The 20,597-nt window shown below is 38.7% G+C and overlaps 1 protein-coding gene across 11 annotated transcripts in view; it reads left to right on the top strand.

The window, feature by feature from the left end:
- mag (myelin associated glycoprotein) overlaps positions 1 to 19,436 on the top strand; it is a 41,631-nt gene extending 22,195 nt beyond the window's left edge. For 5 of the 11 annotated variants that reach the window (XM_015336521.2, XM_069184880.1, XM_015336522.2 and 2 more), the window contains 11 exons: positions 3,600 to 3,755; positions 3,998 to 4,073; positions 5,682 to 6,050; positions 6,844 to 7,140; positions 7,639 to 7,896; positions 8,076 to 8,336; positions 9,367 to 9,657; positions 10,202 to 10,301; positions 12,183 to 12,285; positions 15,581 to 15,637; positions 16,674 to 19,436. In XM_015336521.2, coding sequence (XP_015192007.1) covers positions 4,028 to 4,073; positions 5,682 to 6,050; positions 6,844 to 7,140; positions 7,639 to 7,896; positions 8,076 to 8,336; positions 9,367 to 9,657; positions 10,202 to 10,301; positions 12,183 to 12,285; positions 15,581 to 15,637; positions 16,674 to 16,829 — 1,938 coding nt within the window. In that variant the 5' untranslated portion in view covers positions 3,600 to 3,755; positions 3,998 to 4,027 and the 3' untranslated portion in view covers positions 16,830 to 19,436. Of the gene's footprint in view, positions 1 to 3,595; positions 3,756 to 3,979; positions 4,074 to 5,681; positions 6,051 to 6,843; positions 7,141 to 7,638; positions 7,897 to 8,075; positions 8,337 to 9,366; positions 9,658 to 10,201; positions 10,302 to 12,182; positions 12,286 to 15,580; positions 15,638 to 16,673 lie in introns of all 11 variants that reach the window. The other 6 variants (XM_006641539.3, XM_015336520.2, XM_015336523.2 and 3 more) reach the window with 5 other exon arrangements.
- The last annotated feature ends 1,161 nt before the right edge of the window (positions 19,437 to 20,597 follow it).

The following is a 20,597-nucleotide window of genomic DNA, read 5'->3' as shown; positions in this document are numbered from 1 at the left end:
GTAAATTGTGTCTTGTGTTTGAAAAGCTTCAGGGGACAATAGCCTTCACAGCACAAAGGGTTGTGGGTAGAGTCAGCATCTGGAAAGCAGTGTGATACTGTACAGTATGTAGCTTTTGCCCAAGCTGACAACATTGCCCTCTCCTGAATCAGAGCATTTGCTTACATTTTCCAAAGTGATGAATTTATCCCATTTGCCTTTTTTCCCATTAAATGTTGCAGCACATTTCATCTTCTTTCTTCTTTGTGGATCTCTACAGAGAAGCGGGGAGGTAGGAGACCATTCAGGAGGAATAGATGAGTTTCAAGAGTGCAGAAAAGATTGCTGTCTTTTACAAGCACTATTAATACCTTGATCGTCCCGGGATGTGACATTTCTGCACCAGTTCACTCGGTGTTGTCGCTTGCTTGATTAGCTGCTCTGTATTGTTTAGATCTGTTAAAGGTCAGTTGGCTTTCGTTCTGGAAGGATTTAATTGTTGCGTCTCTCTGCCATGGTCTTCTGCAAAATATCGAGTTACTGAGTGTAATGGTGACTTATTTCTAAATGTGCACAGTTTCCGAAAACCACAGCAAGCAGCACAGTAGGTGAAAGTTACACACTTCTGTAAAACGACCAGAGCCATTTGTACTCTGGAGAAGACATCTTGCTTACTGAAAAATCTGAGGAACTGGCCTTGAAGAAATTGGGAACTGGGCCTCACTCATATAGACAAAGCAAGCAAGGCCGAAGAAAAGGTGCTGAGCAGTATTACCTTAGACCCTAAAAAATGGAAGTAAGGGCTACACACAATGTGAAGACCAACATAGAAATGCACCTGCAAGAAATCATATTAAAATCTTCACTGGTGAAGCAGGGATAATTACTCCTGGTCCTCAGACAAGTATCTGTAGGATATGTTCCAACTGAGACTCTTAAAATATTTGCCAAATGAGATGTCTGGCATTATTTTTAGCTGCCAAATTAAAACAGACGTTTTTTAAAGATGGTTAAAAAATGTAAGTTCATGAGATCTCTAGACGTTTAGCTATTTTAATATTCCATCCATTTTCTAACCATTTCACCCAGTACAGGGTCATTTAATTAATTAGTATATTCTGATTCACAGGGAAGAATGCCACCTACTGATCTACCAACACTATGTTCATCAGCAACCGCCGAGCGGAAAATAATAAAATAATCATTAATTGTTCAATAAACGTCTCAATTAGACAACAAAGAGCTCAGAGTGATGACAAACGAGTAGACAGGGAGTCAAGAGGTCTTTGTTTAGTCTTATACCAGATATGGAAAGAACTACACATCAAGCATGCCCTCCAAAAATAAGCGTTTGGGCTGAAGAAGAGGCATTCCTTTGACACAGAATGATTATTTTCCCCTTAAACAGAGCCTGGGTATGAAGCGGAGCCTTTGCTTAATTTTCCATTTGCTTCTAGAGAGGGCTGGCAGTACACCTGCCTTAACTGCTACGGCATCTTAAGCAAAGCACAGTCTCTCGTGAGATCAGCCCCCTTCCCCAGCTCCGCGCCGCTGCTCGCCCGCCTCGGTGAAGCCGACGCACTTTCCGAAAGCTTTGATTAAAAGAAAACCTCAGCATTAACCACGTGCATTCGCAGTGCCGCCCTGCAGTGACAAGAGGGCATAGCTTCTAGCCCACTTTACAAGAGACCCCGTGCCTGACACCCTAAAATAGCAACAAGTGCCGTTGGTGCAGTTAGATAAAGATCAGTCTGTGATCAGCCGAAAGTTTCTCTTCAGAAGGCTACTGTTGAACTGTTTTCTGCACACCTGTTAAAGCTGGCAATACTCTCTTTCAAACTCCTTTACCTACCCTTTGTGGAAAGGTATAGGTTTTCAATAGCAGGATGTCTGACATAATCACTTGTATTCCTAGCTGGGTTTCCCGAGGACAGGGTAATGTCTTCACGTGTGTTAATGTGTTGATCGACTTCACTAAATCGAGCATTTATTGGATAAACCCTCATCCCGAACAGGAAGATCTCCATGTTCATCAGTTGCGGGGCAGGATCGATATGTATTGAGAAACTGCTGAAGCAGGGGCGCTTCACTTCAAAAATGACGTGACTCTGTCGTGAGAAGCCATGGTGGCAATTTTGGAGAGGAAGCTGCTGAAGCTGTAGATACAGAACAGAATCAGGCTGTCATCATAGCTGTACTGGACAGACACCATTCTTCATTTGTGCGGATGTATTTCCACACTTTCTTACACCATGTGCGAAGATGGATTCTATACAATCTATTATGTAATCAGAAAAAAATCCTCATTTGCAATGTCAGTGTGGGGCTTAAGCTCTTTAGGAGCAAAACATTTGCTGTAGAAATCTGAATGAAGTACAGTAACCTTGCTCAATGGCACAAAAGCAGGGTCCTAGCTGCCATTTGAACCCCTGATCCTCAGGATTCCAGATTCATAACCATTACTTCACACTGCAGATCATTATAATGCCTTGCATGCAATGTTAATACAAATAATATTCTTAAAATTGTCATTAGGATATAAATAAGCAACGATATTATCTTGTAGCTAGAAGTCAATTGATCTAAGCAAGATGGAGTCTGATTAGTACTGGGATGGGCAAATTCTAAGAACAGGTGAAGGTTCATTCCGTGTGGAAAGGTAAAGAAAAGAACCACATTTCAGCTGTGGAGTCTTCTCCAGTTCTTCATCCCTGCAGCTGTGTAAAGAGTTCAAAGAAGAGGTGAAATCATGGTCTAAAAAGACATGACATGCCACTGTGTAACAAACCTAATTTCTTTGGTCTTTAATCCAGGCGATTCCGTGGAGCCCTGATAGACGTACACCAAACTGTAAACCATATTTTGTGGCAAAACTGGTCGATTAGACTAATTCAGCGTCAAGAATAAAACAAGGACAGGGGTACACCAACACAAATGTAAAGGTTATGCACCTAGCTTGGAAAATAAACAATCCTCAAAAGGAGGTAGGATCTGGAACAAGTTCTGTTGGATCTTTCCAGAAGCATACTGTATGTATGAGAACGATCAATTAGCTGCTAGAAAACAAACAACTAAATGTAGCTGTTCATTCTTTGTTACTTTTCTTGTATAGTTCTATCTTAAAAAATAAGTTGTTCAAAGTGTGAACAATCTTCTGTTTTCAGTGTTTTGTTGCAGTTCTTCATATATGAGGTAGTATCTGTGTCAAAGTACAAGCTATACTCTCAATATATAGGATTGCGAGCTTTTTAAATAAAATACAGTATGTCGTCTTCCTGATAGAGTTGAATGCTACAGATATCATCTAACCTCTCTGTCTACTAATGAAAATGTGTTAATGAGTTAATTGATTAATTCCTCAAGGTAAACCTTCAAGCGAACCTTTTAGAATGGAATTGTTTTTTTCAGACAAACACAGACCTAGGCTGGTGTAACACAGATCAATAAAGTGGCCAAATTTGATTTGTGTAGTAAATATGAGTGTTTTTAGGAGCTATTGGTTGTCTTTGAGTTTGCTGGTTCATATATACTATACTCATGTAACTGTGATCCAGGAATGCCAGGTGGTCTACTTAGATTATTCTGTGGCACTGAAATTTGTGTCATTTGTTTTGAGGCAGCAGAAAGCTGGAGGGCTGAGTTGATCGGGACTACGTCGCCCCTGGTGTCGCAAACAAGAATTGACACCGCCGCTGACGTCAAGTGGAGGGGAGCAACTTACACTAGCACTTTATTCTGACACCTCAGGAACCTCAGGTTTAAGTCCAATCTATAATGTAAGGAATGATTATTAGCTGTACTTGATATTTTGTATTCATAAATAGAAGGAATTAAAATATGATATACATGAAATGAAATAATGTCCAAAGTGAGCCTTACCAGGTTTATACCAATAAATCTTATCTTGTCTTAATTTGGATTTTTTACTCTATTCATTTGATGTTCAGTACTGATGTTTTCAAAGGTGACATTGAAACCTTTTTACTGTCTTCTCCTTCAGTGTTTTCTTTACTTTCAGAAGTCTATGGTCCAGTGAGCAGGAAGAAACATGTGGTGCTTGGAGTTCTTATTGCCTGTCTTGCTAGTCATTAAAGGTATGCCCTTTGTTACAGTAACTTCCAGTGCAGAACTACATAATGTCCTCTGAATAATATAATACTCTCACTGGTACAATGCAATGTAGACCAGTACAACACAGCTCCGGGCTAATTATATTTATTTCTATCACATTTAACTTCTTTTGCTAAATAAATAGTCTTTATTGTGAAATCACTATTGCTCTGCAAAAACAAATCTGGAAATTTGAAATTTCCACTTTTCCAAGTTAAACAAAACATATTTTCTGTTTTTTTTTCTAATTTGTGCATCAGTGTTGTATATATCACTGACTTTCAGCTCCAATCTTGAGTGGTTGATAGGTCAGCTGATTCTTTCCATCTAGGTCTTTGATTTCTGGTATTAATTGATGCACATAATTGATCAGATCATTTGAGTCTTTTCTGTGCCTAAATGTTGCAGTTTAAGAATTTGCATCCATATTTCTAAGTGAAATAGAGCCCTTAACAAGTGATCAAATGATGAAGTGCAGACACACGTGGGAGTGACAGTGTATCAGACACGCCCACAGTGGGAGTGGCTCCACACCAGACACACCCATATTGATTCAGTATTTTGCCTTCTTATCAAGTCCAATAGGTTAAGACTTCAGCTCACACACCTGAATGAGGGTAGTCCTAAATACTCATCTTTGAGTACAGGGTTCTATTATCATTTACCAAATACAAATCTCATTTTGTATAGAAACCTATGTTGACCAGGGATGAGGACCACTACATATCACATACACAGCGATACACTGTGATGAAATGTAAATATTTCACACTTAATATATGTACTGTGCTGGGACAATGCAATACCTTGGGTAGCTGAGCACAAAATTATAGTCCTATTTCATTCAGGTTTCTTAAAGTGATGTTCTAGCATAGTACATACCCTTGAATGCTCTGTTTCCTTTACACAATGGCTTGTTATAGTAAAAGATGGAAACAAGAGCATTTTCAAAATTCCTCTGACCTGCTTACTCATTGAGCCATTAATCTCCTGACACACTTTGGATACTGAAATTCAATGTCAGTTGGTGGAAAGACTCTAATATCACAGAGAACCTAGAGGCACATGGTGCTGTTTTCCAGGGGACTGACAGGAACTTGGCTAACTGATTTTAACCCTACCTGTGGTGGTACCGAGCCAGTTTTCAGCTAGTACCATGACCTAGGCTCAGTGTTGTGATGTCTAAATTAAATAGTGCAACATCTTCTTTTGTTGAGTTGTTTGTCTGGTAATGATATTTGACACTTGTTGCAGTTTATAGGTCCAGTCCCAGACTGGCCAAATAGAAACCAGAGCAGTCTTTCCTTCCCAGTGCCTTTGAAACAACAGTGTGAAGTATCTATTAGGACTCTGGACTACAGTACCTGGAGGGGTAGGGTGTTCGTGAGCCAGGTAGATAGTATTGATGTATACTTGTGCAAGATTTCTTCAGATTTGTCCAGCAAACCTAGTTCTGTCATATATTACCAAAACCTCCTTTATGCACAAGAAAGGCAATTGTAACCAAGTTACGTTGGGTAAAAGTATCAACCAAAAAAGCTAAAAAAAAAACCAAATGGTTACAAATAGCAACACTTCTGTGGGTATTCCAGGGGCCTGGGCACAGTGGAATGTGTGGATGCCAAGGGACATTTCTACCATGACCAACTCCTGCGTGGTCATCCCTTGCACCTTCATGTACCCTTCTGGGGTACGGCCATATGGAGGCACCCACGGCATCTGGTATTTTGGGTCACCCTACCCCCAGTTCTACCCGCCCGTGGTGTACAAATCTCGGACCAACATCATTCATGAGAGCTACAAGGGTCGTACCAAGCTGCTGGGTGACCTGCACCAGAGGAACTGCACCCTACAGATCAACAACATCGGCATGGAACACTCTGGGAGATATTACTTCCGGGCGGACCTGGGAGGATCCAACGTCTTCACCTACCCTGATTTCTCCGAGGTCAAAGTTCTGGGTAAGGGCCAATCCATTCACTGGGTCTGTCCTCTTGTCATGCTGAGCAGAGATTTGTAACCAAGGATCTAGGGAACCTGAGCAGTTATCACCGACTGTCCAGGGTGTCTTCAATAAACAAAGAGACCCCTTTGGCCCCAAGTGCAATGGTATATGAAATCAATACTCTGTTCAGTGGGTCTGCTCTGAAAACTAATTCTGGTTCACCTGTAGCTTTTTTAGTTTATAATGTAAAGAATTGCTGTTAGATTTCAGCATGAGCTTGTCTGTAACCTTGTCTGTAAAATTCACTTAGATTCCTTGAAAAGGGCTCTCCAAATCCCAAAAGTCCTTGTTATGAAGATGCACTGTAACACAGTATGGTCAGACAGAATATATATGAATTACAGTATTGGTCACAGTGATTCACTTACAACCCAAGGTGTTTACTACAGATTTTTTTCAGATTTTGAACAATTAAGACATTTTTAACAAATCAGTTATTAAAATTATTATTGTGGAATGAAAGGCATTTCTCTTTCCTAAAAAATAGTGTTATGTAAGCTAATGATTGAAAAGTGTTGATTTTTTTTTTATAGAAGGTGGGTTGACATTCAATGTGTTTCAAAGTCACTTATGATTGCGGTTTGATGCAAAACAGTAAAGATGTGTTTCTCAAAAGCAGTTTGGGAAATTGCATATTGTTTTTCTCTTTAAAGAATAGGTTTAGGGTTCAGTCACTTACAACACAGAGAGCTTCGAAATGAATGGAAAGATATCACTTTTTTGTATCTATCTATATATCCCTCCTGTAGATCAACCCCTCATCAACACTCCTGAGGAGATAATGAGCAATCAGGACCTGGAGGTCACTTGCTATGTTCCAGATAACTGTCCTGATATGACCCCTGAAATCTCTTGGTTCAACACTGAGCTGCTCCCCAGCCCAAAGTTCTCTACCGACTACCTGGAAGAGAGCAACACAGCCATAATGGTAGCCTCAGTCAGCTTCACAGCCTCCCATGTCCACAATGGCAAGATGTTGGGGTGCAGGGCTCGTTACCCCAACACCACGCTCGTCTACGAGAGAATCGTCGCTCTGGACATCAAATGTGAGCCTTTCTTCTCTGTTCCCAGTATCGTCTCTCCCTTTTCCTTGCCCACCTGCCACGGGTGGCAGATTAGAGTTACATCAGAGTTACATCAGACTCATCTTTCTGTCATTAAGAAAAACAACAGTAGATGGCAGAAGACGGTTTTCATAGCTTTGAACACTGGTTGCCTTCAACTCATGAAAGCATTCTCTTGTTTTAAGTTTTAGTTGTCATTGCCCATAATTTTTTTTTTTCATGTGATTATTGTGAATTTATACTGTGCCTTTCATATTATCAAAGATCTCAAGTAGCCTTGCACAAACAAAAATTATAAAACACTTAGTCTTAGTTTTAGTCATTAGAAAATGGTCTTTGCCTTGACATTTCATGACAATGCTGAGGAGGACGCAGGTGGATAGAATATGTGAATGCAGATGCTAGGTGATTAGTTCATAGCAGACTTTGTTGAGACGAGAGGCAATGCAAGAGACGGGTATTTATTTCTTTTGGGGACAGATGGGCCAAGGCTGGTACAGGTGAACTTATCCACTGAGGTGATGGAAGGCAGCACAGTGCTCCTGTACTGCCTAGTGGACAGCAACCCCCCATCGACCATCACCTGGATCAAAGAAGGGCTTGATCTGCAAGAGGAGATCTCCCTGAACTCCTCCCTGGTCATGGAGGACATTCAAGCTGATGGGGAGGGTGTCTACACCTGTATGGCTGACAATGGTTATGGCTCGATGAACAGATCCCTCTACCTCGCTGTCAAGTGTGAGTACATCATCATCATTACTCGGCTTTAATATTGTGCTTTTCAACACAAAAGGAAGAGCTTTGCATGTAGGAAGGAACTCACTTCATGCACCGCTGAAATACAGCATCAATAGCTGCGTGTGGCACCCATTACAAGACTAATGCTGTGATCTACGTTGCTTTCTCTCTGTGCATAGATCCTCCACGAGAGCCATTAGTGAACTCCTCCTTAACAGTGCAGGAGGGCTCCAGTCTCTCTCTCCACTGCAGCACCGTGGGAAATCCTGTGCCCACCCTCACCTGGATCAAAGACGGCAACCTGGTGGGCACCATCATCGCGGACAGCTACTCGGTGCTGGAGATCTCGGACATCACGTACGAGGGGGACGGGGAATACCGCTGTCTGGCAGAGAACGAGTACGGCCGAGCCAGTGGAGTCATCAACATCACTGTGGAGTGTAAGAGCGCTATTTGCAATCTAGACGAGTATTTCTCAAATGAAAATAAATTACATAAAAATTACAAATGGGGTAGAGGCCTTAAAAATGTTGCACCACGGTTATCTATCTGCTTCATTGACTAGAGCTAATTTTGTGTCACATTATTGCATACATACCACCGATCAGGACATTGTCGCATACAATATATTGATTAAATATAATTTAAAACTGTAGTGGGTCTATTTTGGACCTATTTTTATACTTTAAGACTTGATCTTTTCATCTAACAATGAATTTTTTCCTCATTGTTGGAACGACCATATTTCCCGTAGCTGAAACTAGGATACCTGGGGATATTCCATGAGCTGTTCCTTCTTACTACTTTTTTTGCTTCCTTAATGGGAGGGGGGGGTGTTGTATGCTCTTTCAGAGTTTCACGGGAAAATGGGAATAGCCCATTTAAAATAGCAGCCCAATCCCACTCTTTTTACGTGATTACCTTCAGCTGAAGTCATTATGAAATGTAGACACGTGGGACTAAATTGAACTTTAACTTTATTGCCATATGTAACCAGTACATGTACTGGTACAATGGAATTCTTACTTACAGAAAATCTCTCGATTGTTAAAAAACAAGTGTAAAAACACAAAGTGCAGACAGTGCATCAAGGCAATATACAAACAAACAGTAGACAATGTACAAGTAAACAAGTAAACAGTTTGAATGTTAAGAATTCAGACATGTAAACAATGACTGGAGATGTGCAATAAGAAATCATAACTGGTGTAGGTGTGGTTCAAGGGGCATAGCTAAATGTGTAAATGTGTAGAATTATACATTCTACTGGTTGAACTGGTTTTCAGTTCGAGATCTGGGGATTGTTCTGGCCCGGAAAGATGATAGTGGCCTTTTTCAGCATTCTAAGACTACTCGTTTCACGCCAGTAATTTAGCCAGCTATGAAAGATTTGGAACATTTGAAAGTAATTTCATTTGGGCCACACCCTCATGACTCATGCCATCATGTTTTTTCTCCCCCTTTCACCAGTTGCTCCAGTGTTTCTCATGGAATCGAAGTGCACCATGGTCAGAGAGGGCATCCAGTGCGTCTGCGTGGCCTCTGGAAACCCTGAGCCAAACATCGAGTTCCACCTTCCCAACCTCAACCTCACCATCAACGAAACCGAGAGCAAGTTCAACTATTACGCTCACGTCGATGGCTATGTGACCACCAGCATGATCAAGCTGAAAGAGCTGCCGGCCTCCGGGCTCAACGTGCTGTGCAGCATGAGCAACCTGTATGGTACTGAGACAGTCAGACTGGAACTGCAGCAAGAAAGTAAGACATCAGTCAACTTCCTTATAGTATAACTCAATAGGGGCTGCAGTAGTAGATCGTAGTAGATCGTACCTGGTATAAATTAAAAAGCTTTGAGTGTCTGAATCACACGATGGTACTTGTTGTTGGTTGATGGAGGAAAGGCTTGTTCGATAACACTCCTAGCGAATGTAAGGAACTAATAATTCAGGCAGCTTCTTAAAGTTGAATAATAGGAAATGATTAATGAAAGTATTTAATATCTTAATTCAAATTTGAAAGCATTTCTCAAAATCCTAATTAACTTAATAACAGGATTAATTTGAACTTACTGCTTTCAACTCTTAAACAAGTTGAAGGTAGTCTTGTATTTCATACAAGTTGCTCCATTGATTGAAAACCCATGATCTAAATGATACTTTCATTGGCCTTCTGTTTTATTCTGTCTTCTTTCTAGGAAATAGTGGCATTTGAAGAACAGAGATTTTGATAATAGTCCAGATTTGAGAGTAAGAAGAAGACCATGTCATCCATGTCCTTATCCTTCTATTTTTTTTCTTCTTAGAGAAGTACATTTTGGCAGTGATCATTGGCACAATTGGAGGAGTGGCAGTAATTGGATTAATCATCGCTGCAGTCCGATACATAAGCCGGAACAACCAGAAGTGAGTACAGAGAGTAACAGCGCACCAGGCAGTGTGCTCTGCTGACGGGTTCATTATCACAACTCTAAATTCAATCCTCACACAGCTTATAACCAACTGTACATTAATGATATAATTATAACTATATATCATATAAAGTAAGTATATATTATTAATAAAATATTAATATATACTTAATATATTAAATATATTATATAACATTGATATAATAATTATTATAATTCTAGAACATATTTACATAATTACATAACATTATATTATATAACATATGTAGTAAATAAATATATATAACATCTTAAATTATATATAGAGTAAGTATATGTTATTAAGGAACATGAAAAAGTTTATTCCATGCTGAAAAGAGAAGAAAATAAACACAACATTTCAGCTGTGGAGCCTTCTTTGGGTGTTCAGGGAACTTTGTGTTTCTTTTCTTCTCTTGTCAGCATGGAATAAGCCTTTACTTGCGCCTTTGCAGCCTACGCATGCTGACACAGCTACCCACCTGAACTATATGTTATTAATACATCAGTATAATAATTACAATAATTGTTTTGTAACGTATTAAGGGAAGGCATGGTGGCACAGTAGTCAGCATTGTATTGCTAGAACCCTGACTTCCATTCCTGAGGTGCTATCCATGTAGAGCTTGTATGTTCTCCCTGTGTTCTTCCGGGTGCTCCGTTTTCCTCCCACAGTTCAAAGACTTGTAGGGATTAACTGGTGGGTTCATTGGCTTCTGGGAAAACTGCCCTGGTGTGTGCATGTTTGTGAATGTCTATGAGGGGCCAGTATCCTGCCCATGGTGTATCCTGCCTTGTGCTCCCTGCTTGTTCAGGTAGGATCCTGTGACCCTGTGTACAAGAAAGGATGGATGTAAAGTAGAGGCTAAAACCCTTACCAGGGCAAGCAGAATGATAATGGATAGGTGAATGGATGTAATGTAGAATATGTATATATCTAAAAGGAGCTTTTATGCAACAATTTGACCCCAGGTAGTTTAACCAAAGTGAAAATGAACGCTGGAAAAAATACTGTAAGCTTTGAGATAGGATTTTTTAAACTGATATTGGCTTTCTATGTCATTTGTGAGGGATTCCCATGAGAAAGTTCCTTAACATGGAATATACTTTCCGACCATTGATTTAACCTGCAGTCTAGAAATGTATTTTTCCCCACCAAATTTGCGGAAATGCTAGGCAGGTCCGGGAGTGAATGATCCGATGTGAGATTGCAGCCATGCAGTTCTTAGTGCATTCACAAATTAACACAACATTCCATTATGGAAAGAAACCGGGAGCAAATTGGTCTTTACACTGGTAAGATCTGGGTTCATGCACTTGTTGACAAAGTATGTTTGAAATCTAACAGATGAGGAAGCAGAGCTTTACGGTACTCAGGTGAAAGGCAGCAAAATCACAAAACTGAACTGTTTCTGTTTTATCAGCTGAGTCTGAGCATGTTACTAAGGAAAAGAAAAAAAATGTTTTACTGGCTCCTCTGACCCAGTAATACACACTGAAACACCGAAAGCTGAAAGCTGTGCACTGAATGCTTATTAGATGGAAGTGGCTCTTCTGTGTGTGTGTATGTGAAATAATATACTATATGCCAGAGTTAACTTAATTTCGTATGGCTGACTTCTGACTTCTAAGCAATCTGTGCACATAAAAATAAAAGCTTGGATGAGATCAGCAAGAAATAGCATGTATAATTAATATCCATCATATGAACAGTAACTGATATGAACCTTAAAAACAATTGAATAAAATGTAACACAAAGTTATGTGATGGTACTGCTCTCCTCTCTCATTTACCTGTGCTTTTCATGATGACAAATAAACTTCCTAATGAGAAAACAATGGACACCTCTGCTTCCAGGGAGAATGCCAACCCTAGTCAGGACCTTAGCATGAAACTAGAGAGCCCAGCCTTGGTCTACGGCGATGTGAAAAAGGAAAAGCAGAGTCTAAGGAAAAAGGTGGTGAGTACTCAATCACTCACTCTGTCCTTAGCTCTGTGAATATTTGGACAATACCCCAAACCCTTGACCACATTTTGTCAGTTTAGCTGAACTCTGCTGGTGCTTGTTTGAGGTGGTACTGTAGCATTAAATACTACATGTACTGTATTGCATGTAGAGCACTTAATGCTATGGTGCCACCTTAAATTGCCAGTTTTTCAAGACTATATATCCCTTTCAGTAATCCACTTGGTCCATAGTGCGATCAGAATGGCAGGGCACCCTGTCTTAATGCAAAAGATTCTAGAATCATAAGCCCAAGTTTGTTAGAGACTCGGGGCTCATTAGGCAAAGCACTTACATTAGTGCAAATGTCTCGTCGTCCAATTATCAAGCTTAAAGATGGGGAAAAAATGTTTTTTGCTTGTGCTAGCGATGGTGGTTTGCATAGTTCTTGATGAGAGAGCTCAGTAGAATTTCCATATGACATGATTGTGGTGCGGCAGGAGAGAGGAATAAAATCATCAGTTCTGCTGAAAATACGAATTCTCATTTTTTTTAAATTCAAAGCACACCCATGGTCAATCTTGAGAGTTACTGTAAATGACAATGACAGCACTAATTTTTAAACACTGAAAGCAAGGGACAAACAGTACATGGTGCAAGAATATTTGTACCACTAACAGTGAGTGTGGCTTCCCAATTGGTGTGAAATGTCAGTATGCTTTCTTCAAACATTGCACACTACGGCTGTCTGCCTCTCTTCCTCAGCAGGGACAAAACTTTAGACTTTAGACAAACATTTGCATTATAAAAGAGCAGACCAGTCTTCAGAGCAAATAATTCTGCATACAAAGTCGAGCTTAAACAGAAACTGAAACTCTGCAAATTAAAAACATTAGAAGCAGACAAAAAAAAAAACTAACATAGAGGAGCTAGAATGACAGAGTAACAAGCGTGGAGTGTGTGCACGTGCCTATATCTTGGTGGTTACATCTTATTAAAAACCACTTCCCACAGTGTTGGGGCTAATGCAGAAGGCGATCTAGGTTTTGACCATTGTGAGACGGTCTTGTCCTCTACTGATGATGTGTTGTTGCCATATTAATCCTGTTACCATCCGTGGGCTTCTGACTGAGTGCCTTTAAGTCAGAATCCACCAGATTTCCCCAGTTCTAGTCAGGTTGACAAAATAATAAACCTAGTAATTCATTTACTATTTTATATGAATTAGGAATAAATTCTAATTTAAACTGGAATTGGTTTTATGCTTTCTACATTTTATTGTAAAAGCACTTTGAAATACTTGAATGACACTATGCAAATAAGGTGCTGCTGGTATGTTTTTAAAGCCCACTGAGTATGAGGCACTTACATCTCCCTCTATTGTGCTACTTTAAGCCACCCAACACTTCAGGTACTGTATATTGAGTTGTTATATTCCTACTAAACATCAATGCAGCAAAAGAGGAGGTGCTTGTTAGAAAATATTACCAGTTCAGTGAATTAGAAGGAATGTAAATTGTGTAGCTCAGATCTAGATGGATTTCAAAGTGAACAATTAAATCGGAGTAATTATTTTTTACATACCTTCCTGTGGTGGAAGGAATATTAAGATAAGGAAAGCAAAAGGAATAGAACCAAAGATATATAAATATTCCAGATGCATTACGAAGCTTAAGGAAATGTCCTACACCGACAGGCTGAAGGAACAGGACTATTTAAATTTAGAACAAAGAAGACTACATACATGATACTGTACATGTACTGTATTTACAATCCCCAATAGCATTGACAAAGTACGCCCAGCAGATTTCTTCAGAATGCTACAGTACATGAATGAGAGTACCTCAGTGGAAACTAGATGGAAGTGCAATTAAAACCAAAAAACAGGCACAGATGCCCACTGCTTGCCTGAAACTTTAATGTTCTTGGGAAATCTGGGAGACAAATTCCAGGTGATGTGTGGGAGACAGAAATCGCTAAATAAATTGAGAGATTTTTGCCTCTTACAGAAAATTAAGAGACTTTGATAGCTGGAAAATGGTGGGAACTTTTACATTATTTTTCATTTGTATTTGTCTTCTGTCTTTTTACCTTTCTGTAATTCAGTATTTCCTAAATAACATCTGGTTGTTCATTTGCAGTTGCACACTAACACAGCTCCCCAACTCTTTATTACAAAACTTCTACTTTTTTGAAATTTAAACTATAAAAAAAATGTTGCCATCTTTTAACATGCATTATATTCATATAAACTAGGGATATTATTTTAATCCTTGAGATAACTGGCTTTCTTGTCTTTACTTGAAAAGCTAAACTATAATTTAAGCTACACAAATCATATGCTGCCAGTAACTAACTAACCTGGCACACTTTCATGTGCATTTAAAATGAGTTTATTCTCAATAATTAACTAATTAACCATCACTAAAAGGTATTGAACTTTCCTGGAGATTGCAGTTTGCTTTTTGTAACCTCACTAATTAATTTTTGTTTCACCCAAGCTTTCAGCTATAGAGGTGGTCTAATTTTATTTATTAAATTAGCAAGATTTCTAGTCCCTAAAACATGTATATATACCTGTATATTTATTGAAGTTCATGTTTTGAGTAATCAACTGTAAAAAATGTAAGTGCATAAGGAATAATAAAGCAATTAGATTGATTATTTAATTGATTACTCAGGTTGAAACCAAAAAAATCTCAGTGTTTCTCCTCTTCCTGACACATATAGTCCTAAATGTTGTGTTCTTTTGTGGGAAATCATGTTTATTTTAACGGCAATAATCAGACATGAAACAGAGGTGAGTGGAAAATGCAGCTTTTCCTTTATTATAAACAACACAAACTCACAACAAACGCAACTAAAATGTTCTGCAGTTTTACCCACAGTCCCTTGAGTACTAACTACGGCAGGTCGCAAAGGACATACAGTACATAACACTAAATATTTCTTTTAGTGAAGGCTGCCTCTGTCTAGGCCTCACCTGTCCAGTCCAGGTTTTTGAAGCACATGTCCAGCTGAAATTTGAGGGGAAAAGAAAACCTTTCACCCTCCAAAAAGAGAAAACATGACCTGCCACTCCAATCTGGACACAGAATTATCGGGCGTTATCGCTAGGCCTCTGATATGCAAGCAGGGGAAATATACTGTGGAAAAGATGGTAACCTTACTTTTGTAGTTTACATTTGCTCACGCTTTGTGACTTCAGAAGTTCTCTAGTCACGTCTGCTGTCCTTTAGTACTAATTACTCCAGCCTCGTCTGCTTGTCCTTTACTACATTTTTGCGTGTCTCTCTCTCAACTCTAACAGCTTAAGACAGAACTTTTGGGCACAAAGTTTAACTCAATCCTAGAAGAGCCTTCAACGGTAAGGATGTGTTTTTTTTCCTGAAACGGTAAAGCCTTTTAAAGGATCCACTCACTTCTCCTCACATAAACACAAAACTGACCTGCTTTACTGGACAGTTGTGCATGCTGTACTCATTCCTCATTCAGCTGTTCTCACAGTAAACATAACCATTCATCCATAGCTGGTCTCCAGCATGGTTGCTTTGTGAAGTCAAATTGTCTTATTGTGTATGACAATGACATTAATGTGCCGTAATATTCCTGCTTTGGCATACAGTCATTCAGAATGGGCTGCAAAACTGTGCTTGTATTTCATTTCTACCTCATAACTTCACATATTCTGCCACCAGAGCCCCATGAAACAAATTATTTACATGAAGTGTTCATGTCTTTCATTCAGCAAAAGTAACATTTTCCTGTTACAGCATGATGCCTGAATGGATTTCTTAGATTTTCAGTAGATGTTTTAGGGTGTCAGCATGATTTTCATATTTGATTCCTGGCAAAAGAAAAAAAAATCCCATAGTAATAAAATTGAAATGCATTTTTGTTAGGCTGATAAATAATCTGTATTCTTGATTAATTTGTTGTAGTGGTCCTCAGATGATAAACATCAGTAGATACCAGAATGTCCTCTGTAATAAAAAGAAGGGCCTGAGATATTCTGGAGCTGTTTCTATATAGTACAGTCATCAGCGATTTCAATTCTTCTAAGAAATGTATTATTTTTTCATTGTAATTTGTGAAATGCTTAAAAACAGATCAGAAAGCACAATGAATGCCAATTGATTGATGTATGTTCTGTAAATTATTTACACATAATGAAACACAGGTGAAATAATATACAAAATACACCTGTGTGTTTTTGGGCCTCGAAGGCTTGCATTAGTTTATCCGAATATAAGAACAAAATATTTTTTCCAAAATGAAAAAAAGAGAAAGAGAAGCATCCTATTAGAAGAGATTAAAGGAAGGCAAATCACAACTGCCCAGTTGAATCGGTCACTTTAACAGAGCAATAGAGCAATATTAATACCATTGTCTGTCTCTCACAGGATGAGGACAGCGATTATCAAAACATCAGGTCTGTCCCGGATGGAGAGAAACAAGACGTCCAGTACGCATCATTAGAATTCTCCAGATGCCAGCCCAAAGATGTCTCAACGCATATGGACGACACCAGCGAATACACAGAGATCAAGTCCAAATGAAACTCCGTTTCCCAAATATCAACACAACCGATTCTCTTCCCCACTATTCATCTCAGTTTCACTGTGTCTGATACCTGTACTGGCTAGGTGCTTGGGATAGCTGATAGAAAACCATTTTCAGCCTAAAGAGTGGTCAGAATATCTTCCTCTTGTTAGTGCGCAAACAAAACTAGTGCTGCTCCACATGAATTTAACTACTCTAATTTGGTACAGCTGATTCCTAAGGAGGAACTGAAACCTAAGTAGTGTTTTGGGATGATTTCTAGAAGCATGAATTACTTACTAGTATTATTAAGAATGGAAGATTACATTCAATCTTGGTACACACAGCAGTCCTGTTTGTCAGTATTCTTTATGCACATGCGAGTTTTGAAATTATTAAGGCATATCAAGTTAATTATATTAAAAGCTTGGAGTTCTGTAGACTTTTTGCTTTCACTGTATAAATTAGGAGCAAAGGTAAGGGCTCCTGACATTTCCTTGACCTGCATAAGACATTGCTTATTGTTCCTTCCCTGTATTTTGCTGTATAGATCAAATATATCTTTTATGCCACAGGTGCTCATGTAAATGAGGGAACATGTGAATACAAGCAGAAACCCTTTCTTGGCCAATCAGACCCACTATCAGATAAACAGTACTTATTTTTGCTATGAAATTTAATAAAGAAATGTCCTCTTAATTTCACACATATATAACCATCCCATCGAGCTGCAAATATTCAAACTAGGATTTATATTGTCAGATGAATCTGATCATTCTCTGAACTGAGAATGATTTTCCGATCTTCAGTATATTTAAGGGGGTTAGCGACACCACTAACACAGATTGATTTGAAAACACCAGGTCTACATCTACTGTACATCCCTCTGTCATTAGAGCCTGTCATGCACACTTTCTGTAAACCTGGGAGTTTCTAATGCTGCAATGCTTTAGAACGCAACTACCTTAATTATTAAAGTCCTTATAAAATAATTGTTCAGATATTCAATAGCAACTGGGGCATTGGTTGAGATTAAAGTGAAAGAGAGTAAGTTCAGGTTTCCTATAATCAATAGTAATCTTTGGGCTGCAAAACAATATTTCTGAATATTTCATATGGAATAATAACGGCACAGTACAGATTTGTAGCAGAATTAAATTAAATCCAACTTAAATCAATTCCACCATACAATTCTTAGTGCAATATTTCCTTTGTGTCACGGAGGTATTGATGTCTGTCCTTCATTAATTGTAATAATTCTTTTTTTATTTAAGTATGTTTAGCTTGATCTAGCTTAAGATGAAACTGGAATTCTGGAATATCAGGAAAGATGCAAATTCCATTTAGCCTCAAACCTTTCCCCATTACTCCTTATTGGATTTTTTTTTTTGGTTAGAAATGATCCCCGAATCAGCATTTTCAGGTGACATCACTATAGGCATAGGCTACACAGACATTTCAAACCCAACACAACACACAGTTTATGTAAATATCTTGCACGGTATCTTAAATGTTAGCACTAGATGTCTTAAGTCCTAACCTCAGTGCATTAATCAGCTGTTTTCTTCTCTTCTTCAAATGATTCAAACTGACAAAATAAATAATGAATAACATTTTTATATATAGATATGCTGTGGTTGATGTTTAAGGTTTTATTTATTTGTAAAATTGAAAAAAAATGTTGTATGGCAAACACAAATGTCACACTGGTTTTTTTTTGGTGTTTTTTTTTAGGTGTTATTGCAAAGCAAAGACGTGTACATTGACTTTTTTGCATAATAAGAATCGATTCAGGATTCACGTTTCCGAAAGGGCACTCAAATTGAAAGTCCCTTGTGCTATGCTTTCCAAAGTCTGTTTTGCTCCACTTAAAGGCACTGCCAAAAATCTCATGTATCACACATGGTTGTTAGTGCTGTCTAGTCTTAGATTGGAGGGTTGCAAGCTTATTTTCTTTACTGTGGCATATACAGTATAACAGTTTCAAGTATAAGCTTCTGTTCCAGTATATAGTACAATGCCATTCCACAATCATGCTGATACTAGTGAGGATTGTTCAACAGCCTGGTTGCCTACTAAATATCTAGGGAGACTTTTGTTTGGTGTGGGAGAGGGAAATATATTGCGATTGTTTCTTCTTCTGATTTAAGTTTCCCAGGGTTACTTTGGAACACTCTAGAGAGACATTAGCTAAATGGTTGATAGAAAAAGTCACAAGGCCTGAAGTCATTTCTTCCACGGAAAGGTGGACACAACTAACAGTCATACCCTTCTCCTCCAGACATGCAGAAACATGTGGACATACAATACTGGAATAATATGAGCCTTGACATTGGTTTACATATTAAACATACTACAGTACCTTAAGACATCAAAGCCTGCAAGCCTTATTCATCAAGCTCAAACCTTGGGTTTTTTAGCAAAATCCGCTTTTCAAGGTTTTAGAACAGTGGCGAAGCACAAACTTTCATTTAGCAGTAATGATATACATGGGAAGACAGAACAAAAACCCTGATGTGATTCTGTATTGTTGGTAATACCTGTACATATGAAATGAATAATGTATTAACTTGAATGTACCAGATGGGTTATTGTATTGGTCAATAACACTTTTTCACAATTCACTCTGTCTTTGTGTTTTTTTTTTATTTTTGCTGCCATACTTTTTTTTTTTACTATCACAATTACTGATAAACACCTAGGAAAAAGGAAGAATATAGATACAGTAGTTTTCACCTCACTATCAATGATCCCAGGGAAGACATTCCTCATGTATCAAAGGACTTTTTGATATGTTGACATGCAATATATTGTAACGCATATGGCCGACATTGCAGGTTGTGCGAGCCGGGTTACCAGTGAGTAGCAGGGACCACAGCCGCCGGGCTGAGGGGAGATTTCCCTTTAGTTCAACTGGCTGGGTCCCCGTTGAGTGATGCCGGAGGCCCGGGTTCAACTACCTACAGTAAGGCGGCAGCCGCGAGGGCTCATACCCACGTGAACCTGAGAGCGCTACAATATTTGTCAGTCAACGAGACTCGGAGACTTCTATTCTATGCCTGTTCAGACGACAATTAGTGTACATGGAAAACACTAAAAAAAAAATTAAAACTTTGAAGAAGATCCCTCACTATGGAAGCCCATTTCCGTCACGGAGTTAAAAAAAAAAGTACAATCTCAGAATTACGATTTTATTTAGCGTAATTACGAGCTTATATCTCACAATTGCGACATAGCATCTCAGAATCACGACTTCATAACTCGCAAATACGGCCTTGTATCTCACAATTGTGACTTAATATCTCAGAATTACGAGGTAATTTGTGGCAGCTGTCTCTACTTGCAGCTACACTGAAATACTGTACATTTCTTATTTATTCTGCTTGACCTATAGCACAGTTTAATAGAAAATTAAATGTATGTATGCACACTTCAAAACACAAGTGGTGGGATGAAAAAAAAACTGTTATTGAAACTGTCAAACTGCTAAAAGGAAGTGACGGTTTTTCACCACTTTCATACTTGAACATTTTTTTTTGAGTGAGGGAGGGATCTTGTTAATGAAAATTAGGAAGAGAATGTGGCATTCAAACCTTGTTAGATATTGCTTTGTGTATATGACTCATATTGCATGGGAGTTCATGTTGCAATGATCTGAATAAGTTAGCTGTAAAGTCATTAATATTTTTATAAATGAAATAGATTACTTAGAAAATACATTTCTAGAAACTAAAGCAAGAAATCTGTTTAGTTGATAACTTCTCCGAATTCACCCACTGACAAAT

Source organism: Lepisosteus oculatus, chromosome 27 (assembly GCF_040954835.1).
Source record: "Lepisosteus oculatus isolate fLepOcu1 chromosome 27, fLepOcu1.hap2, whole genome shotgun sequence".
Taxonomy (NCBI): Eukaryota; Metazoa; Chordata; class Actinopteri; order Semionotiformes; family Lepisosteidae; genus Lepisosteus; species Lepisosteus oculatus.
Note: the sequence above shows the minus strand (reverse complement) of the source record. Positions and strands in the feature narration are given on the sequence as shown.